This window comes from Ylistrum balloti, unplaced genomic scaffold, assembly GCF_031769215.1.
Source record: "Ylistrum balloti isolate Yb309-2 unplaced genomic scaffold, AGI_CSIRO_Ybal_v1 Utg369874, whole genome shotgun sequence".
NCBI lineage: Eukaryota > Metazoa > Mollusca > Bivalvia > Pectinida > Pectinidae > Ylistrum > Ylistrum balloti.
The window spans coordinates 2,377,124-2,397,218 of NW_026782015.1; the positions used below are offsets into that span (position 1 = coordinate 2,377,124).

The following is a 20,095-nucleotide window of genomic DNA, read 5'->3' on the forward strand; positions in this document are numbered from 1 at the left end:
ATTCACTTTAGAAATGGAACGCATCCGTCTCGTTTACCTCATCAATTTGAAAATGTAACGCTCGGTCGATTTATTTTTAACTTGTGTCTTCTGTGTCAATCATCTTGAAATCGTAACACGTTTTCAGTACATGCACATTTTATAGCAATTATGAAAAAAAGGACCTTTATTTGTGTCTATGCCATAATTGATTAAATCGGCGTGTCCCTAGAATATAGATAATTGAAAAGTTCGCGTTAGTGCTAATACATTTAGATGGCAGTGATTTTCGGATGGACAGACTTAGCACTATGAAGTTAGAAACTGTAATATACAAAACTTTCACCAACTGACCAGTCTCCTTCAAACTCATTACTTTGTTAAGAGAAAGCTCAATATTCTTCAACTATATTACTATATTTCCATTTTATATGCCAGTACAAATAACATTTAAAATTGGTGATTTATGTCTGGTCTTGTTGGGAGTCAATCTGAATCGTGTTCAAGAATATACCCTGATGTATGTCTCTTTGGTTTGGTGTCCGTTGTCCAATGGTGATTGTGTATCGTGTCGAATTTTGATTCTAAATAGGTATGTGAACATGTTACGTTGTATTCTTATCAGTGGTGGGCACTACTTTCCTGACTAATTACCCACTCGTGAGAGATTGTAAAGGAAGTGTTTAAGTAAGCCTATACATTTGTACCATACCTTTGTTTCTCCTTTTCGATTCTATACAGTAAACTTGAAGTCATGTTCTAAATCTTATTATGCGCATGCACGTATTCATAATCTAAAGCTCACTCGCTAATCAATTCCGTTTGTTCCTTCTCGTACTTGAATGGACAATAATAACTTCGGAATTTGATTTTGAAATTTTTAATCGGCTTGACTTGCCAACCTGATGTTAATTTGAAATGTTATTTACGTGTATTCTAAAGACCGTCCCGATGATCAGACACAGACCGTGTCTCTGATTATACGGGTGGTACAATTAATTATATATTAGTATAGAATTTATTGGGAATCATTATCCATATATATATAAACGATATTTTAGCATTTTATAAACAGCAATATCTAAGAGAGAGAAAAAAAATCGAACCATTTTTTTTTCACTTGGATAATATCATACAAATTCCGTTTGTATGTCTTTCACACTTTGATACAAGGTAATACACCCTACATGTGTTTCTCTCTCTTGATAAATACTAAAGTAAATAATGAACGTGCGCACCGTGTACTGTTTATAGTAATCCGTATCTGTGTTAGAACTTAATACACCACTACTATTATCAAATCAATAGTAAAAAAATAGCAGAGATAAAAAAATATTGAAATAGACAATTGAGAAAAATTATAGATATCATATGACGTACCTTGTTTTTGGGTTATTCCATGTAAAACCTCTCTGTAAGCAATGTACAAAAATCACCTGTTATTAACAGGACTTTAAAATTCGGCCTCACTACTACCTGTACATGGTACCCGATTGTCCCACCGCCATGTTGTAACCAATGAAGCGTACGGTCACTAAGGTCGTTTAAATTTATAATCGTCTGCTACCTTCAATATCATGTTAAAGCAATTTAGTATATTGTATGTGGTTGTCAATCATCACAATGCAGACATAGAAAGTGGCTATGATTTTTTCCCTTTTTAATACTCTCAATTTAGATATTTTCAATGCCAAAACAACAAGTTTGCGAAAACGGGTCTTTGTTCTGAAATGGATTTACATTAAAGGCTTTTAAATTTTATGGATCAATGAACAGAGTGGAGTCCACGAATTACGTCCCTTGTGTCAATATACTTTTTAAATGCCGATAGACGGCAGTATATAAACGTTTTAGTGACTCCGATTTACAGTTCGGAATACTCTCGGGTTGCAGAGAAAAGACTAGAATTCCATATTTGTCATTTCTCTCACTGAGAAAACAACTGCATGTTTGTCTCTGAGACTAGCATCCTCCCTCCTACAGGGATGAGGGTGCGGGTGGTGAACATGGAGGGTCAGGAATTCATAATTGATCTAAATCCAGACTTGAAAATCGACGCTGTCAAAATACGATCTTTAGGTCATTTCCTGAACCCGGCTGACAGTATGAAAAGTTCTCTGTATCACAAGATCCTTCTCGTTCGTACAGGAAAAATACTTAGCGACGAAAAGACACTGTCTCAGGAAGGAGTTACTGACAACGGTAGTATAAATATTCATGCAAGAAAATACTAGAATTTGTAACAAAGTGGGCTACAGTTACATTAACTTCACACATTTAATTTCCAAGTGTGTCCAACACATGTGCAAAATGGTTTTTGAATGATGGGGCTAGCAAATGTATAACGTTTTATGCTAAAAACTACAGGAAAACAACACATTTTTTTGTAAACTTCATACTCAGTTCAGTCAATATAATACTTTCGTGTAGAGACCTAAATAGCTAGGTCACTGGCTCGTGGTTATGCACAGTGTCCTCCTGGACAGTTTTAGATGTCGCTAGTTCAAGCCACTAGAGGGGCATGGCATGGTTCATATTACTTCCTATAACATACATATGTTGCACCTCAAGTGTTGAAGATCTCATAAAGGTAGTACGAAAAAGGCATTAGCATAGCATCTTATTGCATATGTATTTATAATTACCTTACACAAATCAGACAGTGACTGAAACAAGGCAATGTTGTTCACACACTTATTTGATCTCATCGTAAGATGTTTAAGAGCAGTTTGATCAAAACTAATTTCCCCACTGGATTACTGCTTCTGGTTTTCAGACAATTCAAAGATAATGGCATCACAAATGGAAAGGAAAGTCCAGTCACTGATATTGATTCCCAAACTGAAGTCTTTGAAGAGCTCCTCTGGGAACTTGTGGTTGCCAAAAGCTACAATCCTATAAAAAATTATTTCCACTAATCTGGTGATGAAAGATCAAACAAGAGAACAGGAGAAACAAGAGAAGAAAATAGTATACATTATTGTTATACCAACATCTGAGCCATAAACCTGCCATATTTCAACTGTTGCTGAAAACATCAACGTTGCACGACCCCTATTCCCCCCACACATCCATCTCCACCCACTCAGCTTTTGTTTGCAAGGTATCCTCTTGCATCCCACTATACCAGTGTAACAGGCCAAACATTATTTACCCTGAACACTAGATATGTATTCTGACCCAATGACCAGCTACCCACATGAATTCACCCACATATCCAATTTAAATAAACCTATCTATAGGGTTTTTCCTAGTCTCCCATCCAAACTCATTTGTCAGGATTTTATTCTTTTGTTAAGTGCACTCGTACATATTACTGGCTTGAAACAAGGATAGACTACAAGTGTGATGGGATTCACCTCCAGATGAAAAAAAGGCCTTGTGGGCTGAACTATAGTGTACTAATTTGTTCACCCCTGAAATTTATGAGTAATGAGCAGGGGTATATATTATATTATTCAGTCCAATAGAAGTCATTATCAAATGTGAAATTGCAATGCCATTCCCTGCACTGTAATCGTTGTGATTGTCATGAGTATGTCCATTTAAGCAGCAGATTTGGGGTCATTGGAATTTGTCATGTAGGATTTTAAGCCTAAGTGTGTTGAACTTTGTACAATATTAAAAAAGTTGGTGTTTAATACTGATAAATTAATTAAAAATATTATTCTCTTACTTTTCATGGATATTGTGTATATATAGCTGTTGTTAATTGAATCTGGGTTACTAAGTACAATTTATTGAAATTTCTGTATCTTTTCAAATTCTTACATTGATTGCTCAATTGTATTGAACTGTATGTAGAGTATTCAGAAAACTTTGTGTTTAATGATAGTGAATTAATTGAAAATATCATTCTCTTACTTTTCATTGACATTGTGCATATATTTGCTGTTAACTGGATCAGGGTTATTGAGTACAGTTTATTGAAATTTCTTTTTCTTTTCAAATTCTTACATTAATTGCAGATGAGTTGATAATACTGAAGAAGAGACTAGTCCCATCCAGATATGAGAGCAAAGATCCGGTAAGTGTTGCTAGTGGTTATACAGTGCTTCCTCAACCTTTTACCACCTGATAATGTTGCCACACTTGTATATTAATTCAAATGTTCCAAATTACTCTGTATTTCCCTCAGTGTTATTGCCAAATTGGGTCGTCGTTGAGCTCTCTAATGTTCTTTTTGTATACATATGGGAATTCTTGATTTTACTGGCACAGGTAACAGTTACGCTTCAGTGATTTCATTTACTAATCAAATTGATGCCTATAGGTGCAGGTTCGTATTGTAATAAAACAATGGGTTATTTATACTCGTATTGTGTTTGTGTTGTACACCTGTATGTCAAAATTTAGCTTTGCCATTCATGATCGGAGACTGAGAGAAGATATTAGACCACGGTCAAAAAACATTTATAATGACTTTGCCCATGGTAACCCAAAAGTATCACCCCAGTAATTAGCAAATCATGATCAGTTTTCTTCTTTATTGTATTTACAACTCGGACATTGATCTGTTTCAGAGATAGTGACAAATAAAAACACATATGCCATTTTTTTCCCAAAACTGGGGCCATATTAGACAATCTGTTCTTGTGTGACAATATTGTAACTGTACATTTGGATTTTGCCACATATAAAGATATTGATCAATTATCTTATACAAAGTTCTATTTCATCAAATTTCGATACTGTCACCACCCTCATGATACTGCCTAAATCTGTATGGGCCAAAACATGGCGGTATGATGAGGGTATACACATATATATGGCAGAATGAAGCAGCCTTGGTAGAATGAAATACTCGCAATATCCTCAACAATTTTTATGATTTCTTTAATTGAGTCCATGACCCATTTTCCAAAGTTTTGATGAGTCTCATTTTAAGAGGTATAGTGTACTCTCAAAATTTGGGTGAGACTCACTGGAAAAGCATGAGTCAAGGTCTCAGATATCTGAGTCCTAAAAAAACACTATATTTGTATACTCTCATACATATAAAAACTGTGTTCAAGGGTTGTTTCCCAATTTTACAATTTCTCTATATTGAGAGCTGACAGATAAAGTCAGAACTCAGGGTTTTGAGAGATGCTGGTTGATGGAGATTATAGAGAAGTTTGATAGATTTCACTATATAATCTCCTTCGGAAATGTCCTTCCCTGTGGGGTTTGAAGTTGAATGTTCAATGTTAGTTGTATGAAAAAAAAAATCATCATTTTTTCCCTCTGAAATCAATGTTTAATTTACTCATTTAGTCATATGATTTTTTCAAGTTCCTCATAGTTTGCTGTTGTTTCACTGATTTTGAGTTTGAATTAAGATTCCGTTTACAGTATTTTATTTGTATTTTTCCTCAATTGAACTAGCTGCAGAGAGAAGAAAGTAAAAAAATCACCATGGATACTATAAAAGAGGTCACATCCCGTCTTCCTGCAGCAAAAGCACCGAAGGCTCCAGAGACTCCACCAAACCTAGATGTAAGTTTTCTGAGAAGAATAAAGAGCAGTATGATGTGGTCAGTTCTTTTGATTAATAGTCAGTCCAGTGTGTGGTATAGAGCTATGGTAATATACATATTTATAACATCTCATCAGTTAAGTAGGAAAGATCAAGGAAAAATATTTCTGTCTTTTCATAATGCAGAGTTATCTGCTCTTTTTGAGCTAGTATTGGTTGTTTGGTAGGTAATTAGTTTGTGTGAGAAAGTTGTGTTGTTTTCTCTTGAAGTCACTCTCACAAACAAATGACTTCACAGTCAATACCTTCTCAAAGAAGTAGATATCTCTACTTATATAAAAGAAGGAACGACAGTTCTACTAATATTTGACTGTGATCTAAGTCAGTGATGGTAAATATTCTATCACCCTTCTATCTGTCAACTCTTCCATGTGGAATTTTGTTTTAGTTTCAGACAGAGCTGAGGAAGATCTTGGTCTCGCTGATAGAAGCTTCCCAAAAGATATTGTGTCTTAATCCAGAGGCATCAAAGATATTTAAACAAGCTGAAGGTATATTTGTTTCATTTTCAATGTATGTAGTGTACAGCCACAGGTGTAATACACATGACCTGATAAAATAACCCTGTCTTATGTGAAAATTTCAAACTAATGTAAGCTTTTCTTTCTTGAAGTGGCACAACGGTGTGATAAAAAGTGGGAAATTTAATCTTTCTGTAAATGTGTAGTAGTAACACAGTTCAATGTTTTATTAACATTGATGTTTGGAAATCTTATATAACTTTATAAAATCAAGTTTAGTTAAATAATATTACCAAAATTTGAAATTACAATTTACTATACAGGAACAATATCTAATGCAATCACACATACATGTTTATATAACTAATTTATCTTTACAGATATGTTAAAAGAATCAACTGAGCCTAAGATTGACCAGGTTTCGTTACGAAAACTTACAGAAATGGGGTTTCCTGAAGGAAGAGCTAAGAAAGCCTTATTGTTGAATAAGTAAGTTGTAAGACTTTTAAGTCTGCTGTACCTGAGTTTGCCAAGATTTTCATTAGGATCAACTATGATAAAAACAACTATAAATATTAGTAGTTCATCCTTATAGAGCTGGAAATTAGTCAATAATCATTAACTAAGAGGAGATAATTTGCTCTCAGATCAACTCTTTTTGTCAATGCTTTTGAATAAATTATTGAGAGAGAAAAATTTTTCTGACAACTGTAGAAATTCAGATTATTATAAACTGGGAACTTTAAAGTTAATCATGCAATGGTTGACAGGAATAATGGTTCAGGATTCTCTAAGTACCAATATAATGTTTTTATTTCTTAACAGATGATATAACTCAAATGTGGTTTGGAGTTGCTGTACAACAGTTGATTTAGCTGGTAGACACTTACGTTTGTCTGTAAAAATCTTGACCGTATATAAAGGTCTTAGTCACAATTACTGACATCAATAAGTTACAGCTAGTATTCATTATTACTGTTTAAAACTATATGTACTACATAAGATATGTAGTATTTCAAACAATGTTAAGATTACAGCATACCAAAGTTATGCTGTGGTGAAAAATAAATCCGGAATGGTGCAAATACCAACAAACTTCATTTCACAGAGGCTATTGATATGAATATGAAGTTTCTGGTTATTGGGAGGAATTTTTCAACCAACCAAAAGGATTTCAAAAATATGAAAGTTTTATACTTCAGTATGTTTGTAAATTCAAAATGATTATTTTTGTTCTATTTCATTGGATTTGGAAGAATATTGAATTCTGCCAAGTAATAGAGTAACCATGATAGCTGGTGCTATTACATATGTGATGACATGCTGACTGAAAAGACACTCCAACAGGGGGCACTCACCACTCCAACACATGGCACTCTCAGTGTTAACAATCTTTGATTTAGTCTTTGGATTAGTCTCAAAAGAGTTCATCGTTCTTGTGGGTGTGGATTTGAGGATGCCATGCTATATTGTTACAATCTGTTCTTTTTGAATCTCATGTTATTTTTAATCTCTTTCCAATATTCTTATTGGTCTATTAATTTCAGTGGTAAGGTCCTGTATATATGAAGCCTTAAAAGAATTTCACATTTGATAAAATTAAAAAAAAATAATGTTGAGACTCAATAATTATTCATTGGAATATTGTATCACACTTGCTGACAACAAAGGTGACAAGTCTTTGCAGCCTATGAATAGATCAATCACACTTATTCCTCCAATACATGTAGTACTGAAAAATTTCCTGTCATAGGACATAGCATTTGCACTAAATGACACATCCAATATACCATAATTCATTTCTTTGTGAACCACCTGTATTTAGTGAGTAGACAAGAGTGGTAAAGATTTTCTGTTAATTAAATCCTACTTAAAGTTTCATTATCACTATCATTGATCACAAAGTACAATGTCCTGATTACGCATTTCAGGATGTCGGTGACAGAATCAATGGAATGGCTAATACAGCATGAGGCAGATCCTGGTATAGACGAACCTGTCCCTGGTACTGATGAAACACCAGAACAGGAGGAACAGGTCAGTTAGAGTTATCTCCCTTCTTTCATTCAATTTTTCAAGATTTTAATCATAATTTCTCGTAGCTTTCTTTCATACACTGTGACCTGATCTCTCTTGACATTCTCTATACTATTAGTTATGTAGTTTGCTAGTGACCCCCTACAGGAATATAGGGGTTCAGTCAGATTGGTAGGGGGTGAGGGCGAAGCACCAAGGACCCATTTAAATATATATATAATACGTCCCATCACATTTCCTGGCATCCATGTAAAAATGGCCAAGACATTCATCCAGTCGGACTACATCGTAATCTTCAAAATCTGGGTTTTGCTGCTTTTCCACCAAATAATCTTTGAACACTTTAGCGGCCAACTTATTAGCTTTTAACGTCTTATCAGCGTTAAGTGCCAGGCGTTTTTTTTCCTTGTCTGCAGCTGTCGTCTGCCCGAACCGCCCAGCCATTTTTGATCCGAGTCAAATAGGTGCTTCGTGTAGGGGAAACAACTCGTACTAGATAATAGCAACTTCTAGGATTCACTCTAGCCAATATTCCGACACGGAACAGAATGTGAATATCGCCAATCTGTGATTTGAAATTACGAAGTGACGCCTTTCAGAGATAATGGATGGCGGCCATTGCCCCCTATATATTCAGCTGCCCCCTATAGATTTATAGGGGGCAAGCAACGTCCAATCAGATCAATGCATTCTAGTCCGAGGTGCAATAAAAACGAAACAGCTGTCAATTTATTCCAATATTGTGTTTGTTGACTGTATAATTTCTGGGACATGGAAGGTCACATAATGCTATACATTGAAATCATAGTGTTACCTCATACGTTAGAGGCATAATTAAGTCTGATATCATCGGGAATGACGTTCAATGCATACAACATTTTGTTTGTCGGAGATGGTGAGAGTAGCCTCCCTTGATTTTCGGTAGGTGTGGTTATTTTTTGCGTTGTCGATCGGCCAATTGTGACTTGTCTGAGTATATCATGCTAATGTTCATTTATGGAAGTTAAAGTAGTATTCTTACTTCATCTTTTGAAAAATAACACTTCTTTGTGAATAGTTAACCATCAACATGTATGTTATAAGCCTCTGTATGGTCATATCAAAATAGACTATTGAATTAATACTTCCTTTTATAATTCACATTGATGGGTATACTTGTGTTATCCATCATTTGTATCAGTTGATCAATCTGTTTATCAATAGTTTGTAATCTTAGGATACATAATGGATAAATCCTTACATAGATGCCGACTGTAATTTCCTGAAAAAAGGTCACATCTTTAAATTTGACCCAAAAGATTTAAGTCAGTGAAAATATACTTACAATTGTTATTGCTGTTCAGCCCTATATTACAGTAGGTATGTTTTGATGAAATTTGAGGTCAGAATAAAACAAATCATAAAGCACGTGATTTAAGGCCAAGGTAGCAATTAGCCAAATTTTCTGTATACTGGTTTATGTGTTAATAAAGAAATGGAAGAAGAATACCAACTCCTAAAGCTAGTAGGGGAATTCAAACAAATTCTTCAAAATCCTTTCTTTTCCGTAGGAATACCTTGATTTTGAGGCATGCTTTGATGAAGGGGTTTATTTCGATTTAAACCAAGGGTCTTGGCTCCCTTGGCCAGTAAAGAGAACTTTGTTTTATATAAACTGTTCATTTTAACCCCAATCCCAACCCGTTTTTGGCAGAGGGGTAGGGTCTTCTAGGAGAAATCGATACAATTTTTTAAACACTGTGTGCTAATGAAGCAATTACAGAAAACTAAACCAGGTGTGCGTTACAGGACCTATGGGCCTCTTGTTTAGTTGTTTACCTCTTTTTAAGAGACTTCCAATGGGTATCCTCTTGAAATCTGACTGAAGATGAACCTCAGTACACACATGAACAAGATGTTTGTTCTTCTGAAGTTTCTCCTACTGGAGATTTTCTGGTCTGATTGATATTTGGTTTTACCACAAATTCAAACTTTTTTAGGGTTTAACAAAAAACAAGCCATTTTATAGACCTGAATGTATTGTTGATAATTTTATACAGACTGAGGGAGCTGTAGGAGGCATGGATGATAATGATGATAGTCAGTCACCTCAGGTCACAAATATACTCAAATCACTACGGGCATTCAGAAGGAGGGAATTCAAGGCGAATCCAAGGGTTAGTATCATATTACAGGTTATGGGGTAAATTATTTTAAACTTTAAAACTAAGGTTCTATGTATTTGATGTTCCATGTACACTGTGTCTGTTATTGAACTATGTTAACAGGCTACAAACCATAGTATAAGATCAGGACTAATGGAAAGGGAACTTCCATATTTAGCAAGAAACCTATTTAGAGTGTAAGACTTGTCCTGTTTACTGTAGATATTGATGTTTTGACCAAAGTTTCATAAAAGTTGAAAGTAATCAAATCAATGATTTCTGTTTTTGTCGTATTTTTTTTTCAAAATAAATCAAATTATACATATATTAGAACAATTTGAAGGAAATATTTACAAAGGAAGGAGAAATAACAGCCTCTAGTTGACATTTGTGATGCAAATATGTGAAAGTGTTACTGCCTTTAGTTATCAAACTTCAGAATTACAGCTCATGTTTAAGGTATACCCCCAGTTACAAAGATAATAGCGTAATTAAATATGAAAAACAAAATTTGAAAAATGAAATGTAATTTAATACAACTGCTGCCTAATTATATCTGTTTTGAAATGTTTATTTAGAGCTTCGGCTCACAAATACATAGTAGTTTCAATTACCTTTCATCATTTTGTTTACGTGCAGGCCCTCCAGAACCTAGTGGAGATGGGATTTCCTGAAAAAGATGCCATTGACGCGCTGAGAGTGGGCAGGAATGACCAGGATGCAGCAGTGAGTGACAATGTTCCTACAAATCTTTTTTCCCGTTTATTTCCAGACTGTTACACTACTATCAAATCTTTAGCCTTATATATAATTATTATGTCTGGTGTACCTAAAATAAATTTTAATCCTGCTCTTGAACGAAAATCTTGCATTAATAACAACCATTAAAATTCCTTGTTTATATCAAGTACTAGGCGAGATAAAATTGATGATGAACATAGCGTAACGCTCTGTACTTTGTATCCAATTTCAATTTTTATTTGCAACTGTCATCATACTGCAAAATTTATTAAGTATGCAGATGAATATGGTATACATATTAAGTCTTTATTGAATATTTTATGCACATAAATTCAGCATATCAAAGCTGACAATGCAAGTTGAAAAGAATTAATTCTTGCAACCTGTCAAACTGGAATTTTTTAAATTTGCGTTGTCATCTTTAAAATTGTTTGATGTAATAATTAATTGTTTATTATATCTGAAACGATCTGTCACTCTAGGAAAAGAATCAGGAAACAGTTTTATGTTTTAATGTAAACAAATTTTGACACACCTCTTAGAGAAAAGAATTTATTGAATATTTTATGTAGATAAATTCAACATATTGATATTGTTTGATAAAATAATTACTTGTTTATGATATCTCAAACAATCTGTCACTCTGTGAAAAGAATAAGGAAACAGTATTATTTGAATTTGAATTAATTTTCATACTCTTTTAAAGAATTAAAAAAAAAAAAAATTCAATAAAAAAAAATTTTTTTAATTCCACATTATTCATTTCTAGCACTGATCATGTTCAATTTTCCAGTGTGACTGGTTGCTAGGAGACCGGAAAACCAAGCCGGAAGAAATGGAGGAAGGAATTAATACCAACAGTTCCATCTACAAAGCTATAATGGCCAATCCAACAGTACAACTAGGACTGAACAATCCTCGTTGTTTATTAGGTCAGGGCCCATTTTGTCACGGTTATAGATCTCTATATGACCACTATGTACATACTGGTCTTTAAATGATTACTAGGCATGTAAAGATACTAGTTTCCAATGTAAAATCATATATATTTTTGTGTTTTTTCCAAAAAACAAAAAATATCTCTTTGTTATCTACAATTGATTTTATGGATAAAATTGCTCAATAAATAAATCTCCTTAAACTTATTTCAACAGTTTGTAGACATGAATTCATGGATTAAGGGTACCCTCAGTTTGTAGACATGGATTAAGGGTAACCTCAGTTTGTAGACATGGATTCATGGATTAAGGGTACCCTCAGTTTGTAGACATGGATTCATGGATTAAGGGTACCCTCAGTTTGTAGACATGGATTCATGGATTAAGGGTACCCTCAGTTTGTAGACATGGATTCATGGATTAAGGGTACCCTCAGTTTGTAGACATGGATTCATGGATTAAGGGTACCCTCAGTTTGTAGACATGGAATGGATTAAGGGTACCCTCAGTTTTTGTAGGGTACATGGATTCATGGATTAAGGGTAGGGTACCCTCAGTTTGTAGACATGGATTCATGGATTAAGGGTACCCTCAGTTTGTAGACATGGATTCATGGATTAAGGGTACCCTCAGTTTGTAGACATGGATTCATGGATTAAGGGTACCCTCAGTTTGTAGACATGGATTAAGGGTAACCTCAGATTGTAGATATGGATTCATGGATTAAGGGTACCCTCAGTTTGTAGACATGGATTCATGGATTAAGGGTACCCTCAGTTTGTAGACATGGATTCATGGATTAAGGGTACCCTCAGTTTGTAGACATGGATTCATGGATTAAGGGTACCCTCAGTTTGTAGACATGGATTTGTATTGACATGGATTCATGGATTAAGGGTACCCTCAGTTTGTAGACATGGATTCATGGATTAAGGGTACCCTCAGTTTGTAGACATGGATTCATGGATTAAGGGTACCCTCAGTTTGTAGACATGGATTCATGGATTAAGGGTACCCTCAGTTTGTAGACACCCTCAATTTGTAGACATGGATTCATGGATTAAGGGTACCCTCAGTTTGTAGACATGGATTCATGGATTAAGGGTACCCTCAGTTTGTAGACATGGATTAATGGATTAAGGGTACCCTCAGTTTGTAGACATGGATTCATGGATTAAGGGTACCCTCAGTTTGTAGATATGGATTAATGGATTAAGGGTACCCTCAGTTTGTAGATATGGATTAATGGATTAAGGGTACCCTCAGTTTGTAGATATGGATTAATGGATTAAGGGTACCCTCAGTTTGTAGACATGGATTAATGGATTAAGGGTACCCTCAGTTTGTAGACATGGATTCATGGATTAAGGGTACCCTAATGGATTAATGGATTAAGGGTACCCTCAGTTTGTATGGATTCATGGATGGAGTTTGTAGACATGGATTAAGGGTACCCTCAGTTTGTAGACATGGATTCATGGATTAAGGGTACCCTCAGTTTGTAGACATGGATTCATGGATTAAGGGTACCCTCAGTTTGTAGACATGGATTAAGGGTAACCTCAGTTTGTAGACATGGATTCATGGATTAAGGGTACCCTCAGTTTGTAGACATGGATTCATGGATTAAGGGTACCCTCAGTTTGTAGACATGGATTCATGGATTAAGGGTACCCTCAGTTTGTAGACATGGATTCATGGATTAAGGGTACCCTCAGTTTGTAGACATGGACATGGATTAAGGGTACCCTCAGTTTGTAGACATGGATTCATGGATTAAGGGTACCCTCAGTTTGTAGACATGGATTAATGATTAAGGGTACCTAGACATGGATTCATGGATTAAGGGTACCCTCAGTTTGTATGGATTCATGGATTATATGGATTAATAAGGGTACCCTCAGTTTGTAGACTCTCAATTTGTAGACATGGATTCATGGATTAAGGGTACCCTCAGTATGTAGACATGGATTCATGACTTAAGGGTACCCTCATTTTGTAGACATGGATTAATGGATTAAGGGTACCCTCATTTTGTAGACATGGATTAATGGATTAAGGGTACCCTCAGTTTGTAGATATGGATTAATGGATTAAGGGTACCCTCAGTTTGTAGACATGGATTAATGGATTAAGGGTACCCTCAGTTTGTAGATATGGATTAATGGATTAAGGGTACCCTCAGTTTGTAGACACCCTCAATTTGTAGACATGGATTCATGGATTAAGGGTACCCTCAGTATGTAGACATGGATTCATGACTTAAGGGTACCCTCATTTTGTAGACATGGATTAATGGATTAAGGGTACCCTCATTTTGTAGACATGGATTAATGGATTAAGGGTACCCTCAGTTTGTAGACATGGATTAATGGATTAAGGGTACCCTCAGTTTGTCTGTATATCACCCCTGGATGTGTATAAATACTGATTTCTGTATATGACTCCAGGAGATTTATAATTAGGAGTCTCGGTATGAAAGCCCTAGAAGGTGTGAATATGACCTTTTTTGATATGTAAGCACTTTTGCTTAAATATCTTGTATATTCCTGACAGCTTTATACAGATAAGTGGCTTCGTTTACTTTCATTTTCTCCAGATCAATAAATATTTACCTTCCTCCATTCTATACTAAACAGAATTAACATTAGTGAAATGACTGTTAAATGCATCTTTCCCCATTAAATAAATTGTGTTTAAGTTTTACAGAATGAAAGAATCAGAATTGTGACGTCATAGTTTTGCATTTGTTTTCAGATATTCTTGAGGTAAGAATCTCATTTAGATGAAGGCAAATTGTACCAGTTAAATGTAATTATTTTCGGTTTGTTTTTCACAGCGTTTCTACAGATGTTGGAGAGTCCTTTTATGACACAGCAGTGGCTAAATGATCCAGAGACTGGACCACTGTTGGTACAAATATCACGTATTTATCACTCAGAGAAACACTCGGGTGCACAATCAGACTCTGCTACCAAAACTGCTGATACCATGACACTGTCATCATCTATTTCATCCTCAGCATCGTCAGACTCCTCCTTTGCCAGCACATCAACGCAAATCCTTTCATCACAGCATAATCGAACATCCCAAGAGTCTCTCTCAATACCAAATAGCCAAATATCAAGGTCAGAGAGTGATCCTATTGGGACAAGGTCAAGGTTACCAGACAATGACGAAGTAAATTCAAGGGCATTATTACCAGAGGATGCTTCATCTGTTTCGTTAGGAAATAACCATACGGAAGATGGAAGTGAAAATGATATAAGACCTACAGTTGCTAGGCAACAACGTGATGCGGGGTCACCTCCAGTAACAATGTCAAGGTCATCATCTTCAGGAAAGGTGAAAGGTGATAACAAGTCTAAAGGAAGGTGACGTCCTGACTTGTAAGCAGCAAGATTTTATCGGATTATTTATGTTTTGTTTGATATTCACAGCACTCTGTTTTTTTTCTAGTACATGTACCTAAAGCTATTTCCTGTCTTGTTCCCAATTATTTGTAAAATTGTGGAACCTGTAATTAATTCAGAAACATTTAGCAACTGGTATTACTGTGAGTTCCTAAATCATAATGTCTTGGCGATGCAGTCATCTTTAGGCATGTGTTAGTACACTGTAACTTCAGATGTCAAGAATTTTTCAAAATACAGTGTATTATTTGACAACTTTCAAATAAACATGAAATTGTATCTTCAGAACAGAGAATGTATTTTTTCAAAAACTGTCTTTCGATATTTAATAATGTTTCAAAGCTGTGAATTAACACTCAGAAATACCAGATTAAAATTAAAGACTTTACACATGCTTGTTTGATCATTGCAGTTTAGAATGTTTAGTTCTAATTCTGTGCAGTTGCATGTGCATTCTTTAAGCAGTCCAGAGTATTTTCTTTAGTTCCAAGTCCAGTAACATGTCACAACTACTTAACATACCACTCCACAAATGACAGTGTGATTGGAATTCATTCCCTTGAACAATCTGCCTCATTTGTAAATCACACATATGTAATAGAGAATCCGTGTCATTGATTAGTTTTTGGAAGTTGTTTATTGAAAACATTATTTCATCTTTTGACAAGATATTTCTTGTGATATTAGCAGGATAAGTGCTGATGTGAAGGTTGTGTTATAAATTGAGAAGTGCTAAAGCACGATGTTTGTAATCACTATTGTGTATGTATAAGAATGATAAATCAGTATTGCAGTATTTTCATAGTGTTTTGAATTGTCATGAATTTTTTTATGTCCTTGTTAAGAAGTCTGTGACAAAGCTATATCATACTGGTCATTTTCTATGTATATGGCAAATTATGACCATCTCAAATTTATTTAAACATGTAAAAGGCATTTGTCCTGTGTATTATACTCATGTCAGTCATGTTGGGTTTCCGTTGTTCATCATATGAATGTAGGGGGATTTGGAGTTCTACCTGTAAGTATAGGATTTTGGTTAAATTGCTGGTTGAAGGTAGGGGGATATGGGGTTCTACCAGTAAGTATAGGATTTTGGTTAAATTGCTGGTTGAAGGTAGGGGGATATGGGGTTCTACCAGTAAGTATAGGATTTTGGTTAAATTGCTGGTTGAAGGTAGGGGGATATGGGGTTCTACCACTGAGTATAGGATTTTGGTTAAATAGCCATTTGAAGGTAAGGGAGTATTTGGTTCTACAAGAGGATGTAGAGCTTGGATCAAAATATTGTATGAAGTTAGGGGAATATTGAGCTCTACCAGAAGATGTAGAATCTTTGTCCAAATATTGATGGAGGTTGTGGAATATGAAATTTGGCTTGATAGTTAGAATTCTGTTTTGTTATCTAAGCATACCACATGAAGAATGTTGATATCCTTCATTATTGACCTTCCTGTTTTTTCCTTCTTTCTATATAATACAGGAACTGCGTAAAATTGATAGCTACATTGTAAGGAGATATCAGTGTGTTGATTGCTTATATTACTGCAGTATAACCTCACTATTAAGACTTAAAGATTCTGGATAAAACTGATCTGAATAGACCATGTAGACAAATTTCTCTTCTGGTCATATTTCCCGAGTAATCAGATTGTTATATTGGTTTAAAATGTTGTTCTTAATTCGGATAAGCGCACTTGACAACCTAAATTTAGCTAGCTCACCTGACACCTGGTAGATGTATACAGGATATGTGCCTGGTAACTTCGTGATTTTTTGTGATTGGCCAGTGGTCTGATAATTAGTGAGATGAAATTCAATGCAAAACTGGTTTTTAATTATAGCTGATCATAATTGTGAGTGGTCTTCACAATGTAGTCTTACATGTAATAGTGATGCATGCAATACACAGACATACAGATAATTTATTTTTTTAAATGAAATTCAGTGGTTTTAATTGTGAGAAGATCTTTAACAGAGATTTCACTATAATTCCCTTGTAGTCCAAATTATTTCGATGTTCTATTCTCCTTTTTTTACATTAGACAGACCTTTTTCTTATAAAGTACAATTTTTTTCCCCTTGAGAACAGTTTTTGTGTGACAGTTACGAGGTATTGTGTGTAATGGAAAATTATTAAGAATGTGTGTAAAAAACATAAAAATTATAAATTGATTGCAGCACTGAATTCAAAACCTTTTTGGATGGTCATGTAAATAAAACGCCAGGTTTCAATAATTGCTAGGTTTGACAGGCACAGAAAAGTACATTACATATTTAGTTGATGTACAGACAAAGATGGCTCAAGAAGAGTGTGCTTCCCAATGAATTAACCTGTATGCCACGTTTTAGTTCATTTAAATAATGGCATGATTCAGAAACAGCTGTATGATGCAGTTTTAAAGTATTGTTTAAAGCTTTACTTGTTTCGAAGCGCCCTATTCTTTAGTTATTTTTGTCTCCATACATATGCCATAGTTTCCTGTGCGTGTTTTGATTAGTAATTAAAGTACGTTGTTTTCCTTAACGAAAGATTTTATTTCATGAATCCTAAGAGATTTATGAATAATCACACATTTATATTTGTGAAGTTGATTGTTGTTTTTAATAAATGATATACATTATAGAGCACAATTTGAAATTCATTTTGTTGAATCTAAACGCACAGCCCACAAGGTTTACGAATTACCTCCCTTTATGTGTGTTCAAAATAGGTTTGTTATATTATTTTTGCCTATTTTTGAAATAAACATGGATACAAATTTTTTTTAATTAGCTTAGAAATTATCTTCACAAAAATGAGCTAATTCAAATAATGTTTTACATGGTTTGAAATTGAATGTTGCAATGAAACTTTTTCATGAGGTTATCATAATCTTGAGATAGTGTTTAAGGCCAGTTCATGTGATGCTCGTTACAAAGTGCTGTACATATGATGTTATTAGCTATGGTAAAACATTGTTTTAGTTATTGCATAAACATATCTTCTGGAAGAACATACCAGTATTAAACATAAGCGCCCTTAAGTTTTGCTCTTACATTTATTTGATTTTTTTTTTTACCTAAAGGATAAATTCCAAATGTGAAAGAGCTAAAAGAATTCATAAGAATTTTCATTTTGTCTTTTTTAAGGCCCTTGTTAGAAGGAAGAACTTTCATTCATAAGTTTTCTTTGCTGTTTTGTATGGTTCCCACAGAAAAATTGAGATGCATCATATTTTAAAATTCTTCAGCATTTTTTGGAAGTTTGAGTTTTTTCATCTGATTATGATGGACATTTTTTTTCAAAAAACCAGGAACAGCTTTTACATTTATAAGTATTTAGTTCTATCTGTGTATTTCATCATATGCATGATGCCTGAAATGACAAGTTCTGCCCCAAAAAAAGAAGACAAGATTGAAGGCCATGTGCCATGCTACACATTTTTGAAAGTCTGTTGCTATTAATAGTTAATTTGGCATGCTATCAATTTTACAAACATAATTCTAAAAATGAGTCTTAAAAATGAATTGCTCAAAGAAGTTGTTGGAAAGATGATGAACGAAATCCTGTACCCTGACATGTTTTACTTTTGTAGCAAAGTGCGACTGTTATCTTTCTCTTGTATAATAATTGTTTACCAGGGTTGATTACCACATCATACATGTATTTACATGACAAGAAATTAATCTTTATTCACACATAATCACACTGGAAAGTTATGTCATCCATGTATAGAGTGCTTCTTCAAAGATTCAAGCAATTTATCATATGTTTGAGAGGTATGTTTCTATGCAAATAAAGATATATGATGATGTTGTAAGGAATTTCTGATTTTTGAAGTGTAAGAATATTTCTCGTCTCATAACTATTGTTATCTCCCTTTCTATGTCGTTGCAGGATACAAAATTCCCTCTCATTTTCTTAAAGCTGGTGTCTGTTTTAGAGTCATAGATCATAAGGGTTGATTTCTACCGTTTCAAAAAGGGTCATTTCTTAGAAAAAATTACGTCTACATAAAATGAATGCTTACCGGATTTTCCCCAAGGTTTCAGATAATGGTCAATTTCAATACTTGTTTATGTTTTATCGGGAGACTAAATTATCGACAATCCTATAACATCAGGAAACAAAGACATTACAAGATCGATGATGTGTTGTTGTCAGTAGACAAGTATATGAACCACGGATTCTGGACTTCAAATCAAAGACACGACTTGCTAACAATGCATATCAGTTCATTTCCTAGATCCCCGCTTTTAATACAAGGCATGTTACCACCGGCACCCTTACGATTTAAATTTCCATATTATGAATTTTCCATTTCTCGATAGTAATATCGATAAGACCAGATTCCCCCAACCTTCAATCAATGGTCTGTTCCCATCATTACGAATACCGCGATAAATATAAATTGAGGCAAGGCAAACAACTTTAAGGAGGTACAGACTGATAAACACTATAGGGAAGTTTTACTGAAGATATCATAATCTTGTTGGGAAATATTCTAGTCTGTCGTAATATGAAGCCTCATGTGTTATTTGCTTCAAATACACTCTGGCTCTTATTTCGAGAATGAATTACATGGTAGTTTACATTGCTGAAAAGAAGATGCTTCCATTCCAAGTTACGTGTTCCTTATTCCTGTTCAATTCAAATTTTTTATGTCCTATCTGGTGACTTTCTACACAAACATTTCCTTGATCATGACATTGATAATACAAAAAGTGAGAGAGAAATATATACAAGTTTGTTAAATTTTCAGCAGATAAAACAAACCGTGCCGCTTCCGTCAGCGAATTTGGAGTAATGTGAAGTAGTGTGGTAATTTGGCTGTATGTTAGGTTTTCAGATCTAGCAAACAGACCCAAGTATAAAAGTATA

General features: G+C 34.5%; 1 protein-coding gene across 1 annotated transcript; it reads left to right on the top strand.

Annotated features, from left to right (window-relative positions):
• The first annotated feature begins 1,904 nt into the window (after positions 1-1,904).
• On the top strand, positions 1,905-19,034 carry LOC132546031 (ubiquitin-associated domain-containing protein 1-like). The gene is made up of 10 exons (XM_060209727.1): positions 1,905-2,181; positions 3,948-4,006; positions 5,347-5,457; positions 5,886-5,988; positions 6,339-6,447; positions 7,890-7,995; positions 10,035-10,151; positions 10,779-10,865; positions 11,674-11,812; positions 14,658-19,034. The coding sequence occupies exons 1-10, from the start codon at positions 1,926-1,928 to the stop codon at positions 15,194-15,196; spliced, it is 1,626 nt and encodes a 541-aa protein (XP_060065710.1). The 5' UTR covers positions 1,905-1,925; the 3' UTR covers positions 15,197-19,034.
• The last annotated feature ends 1,061 nt before the right edge of the window (positions 19,035-20,095 follow it).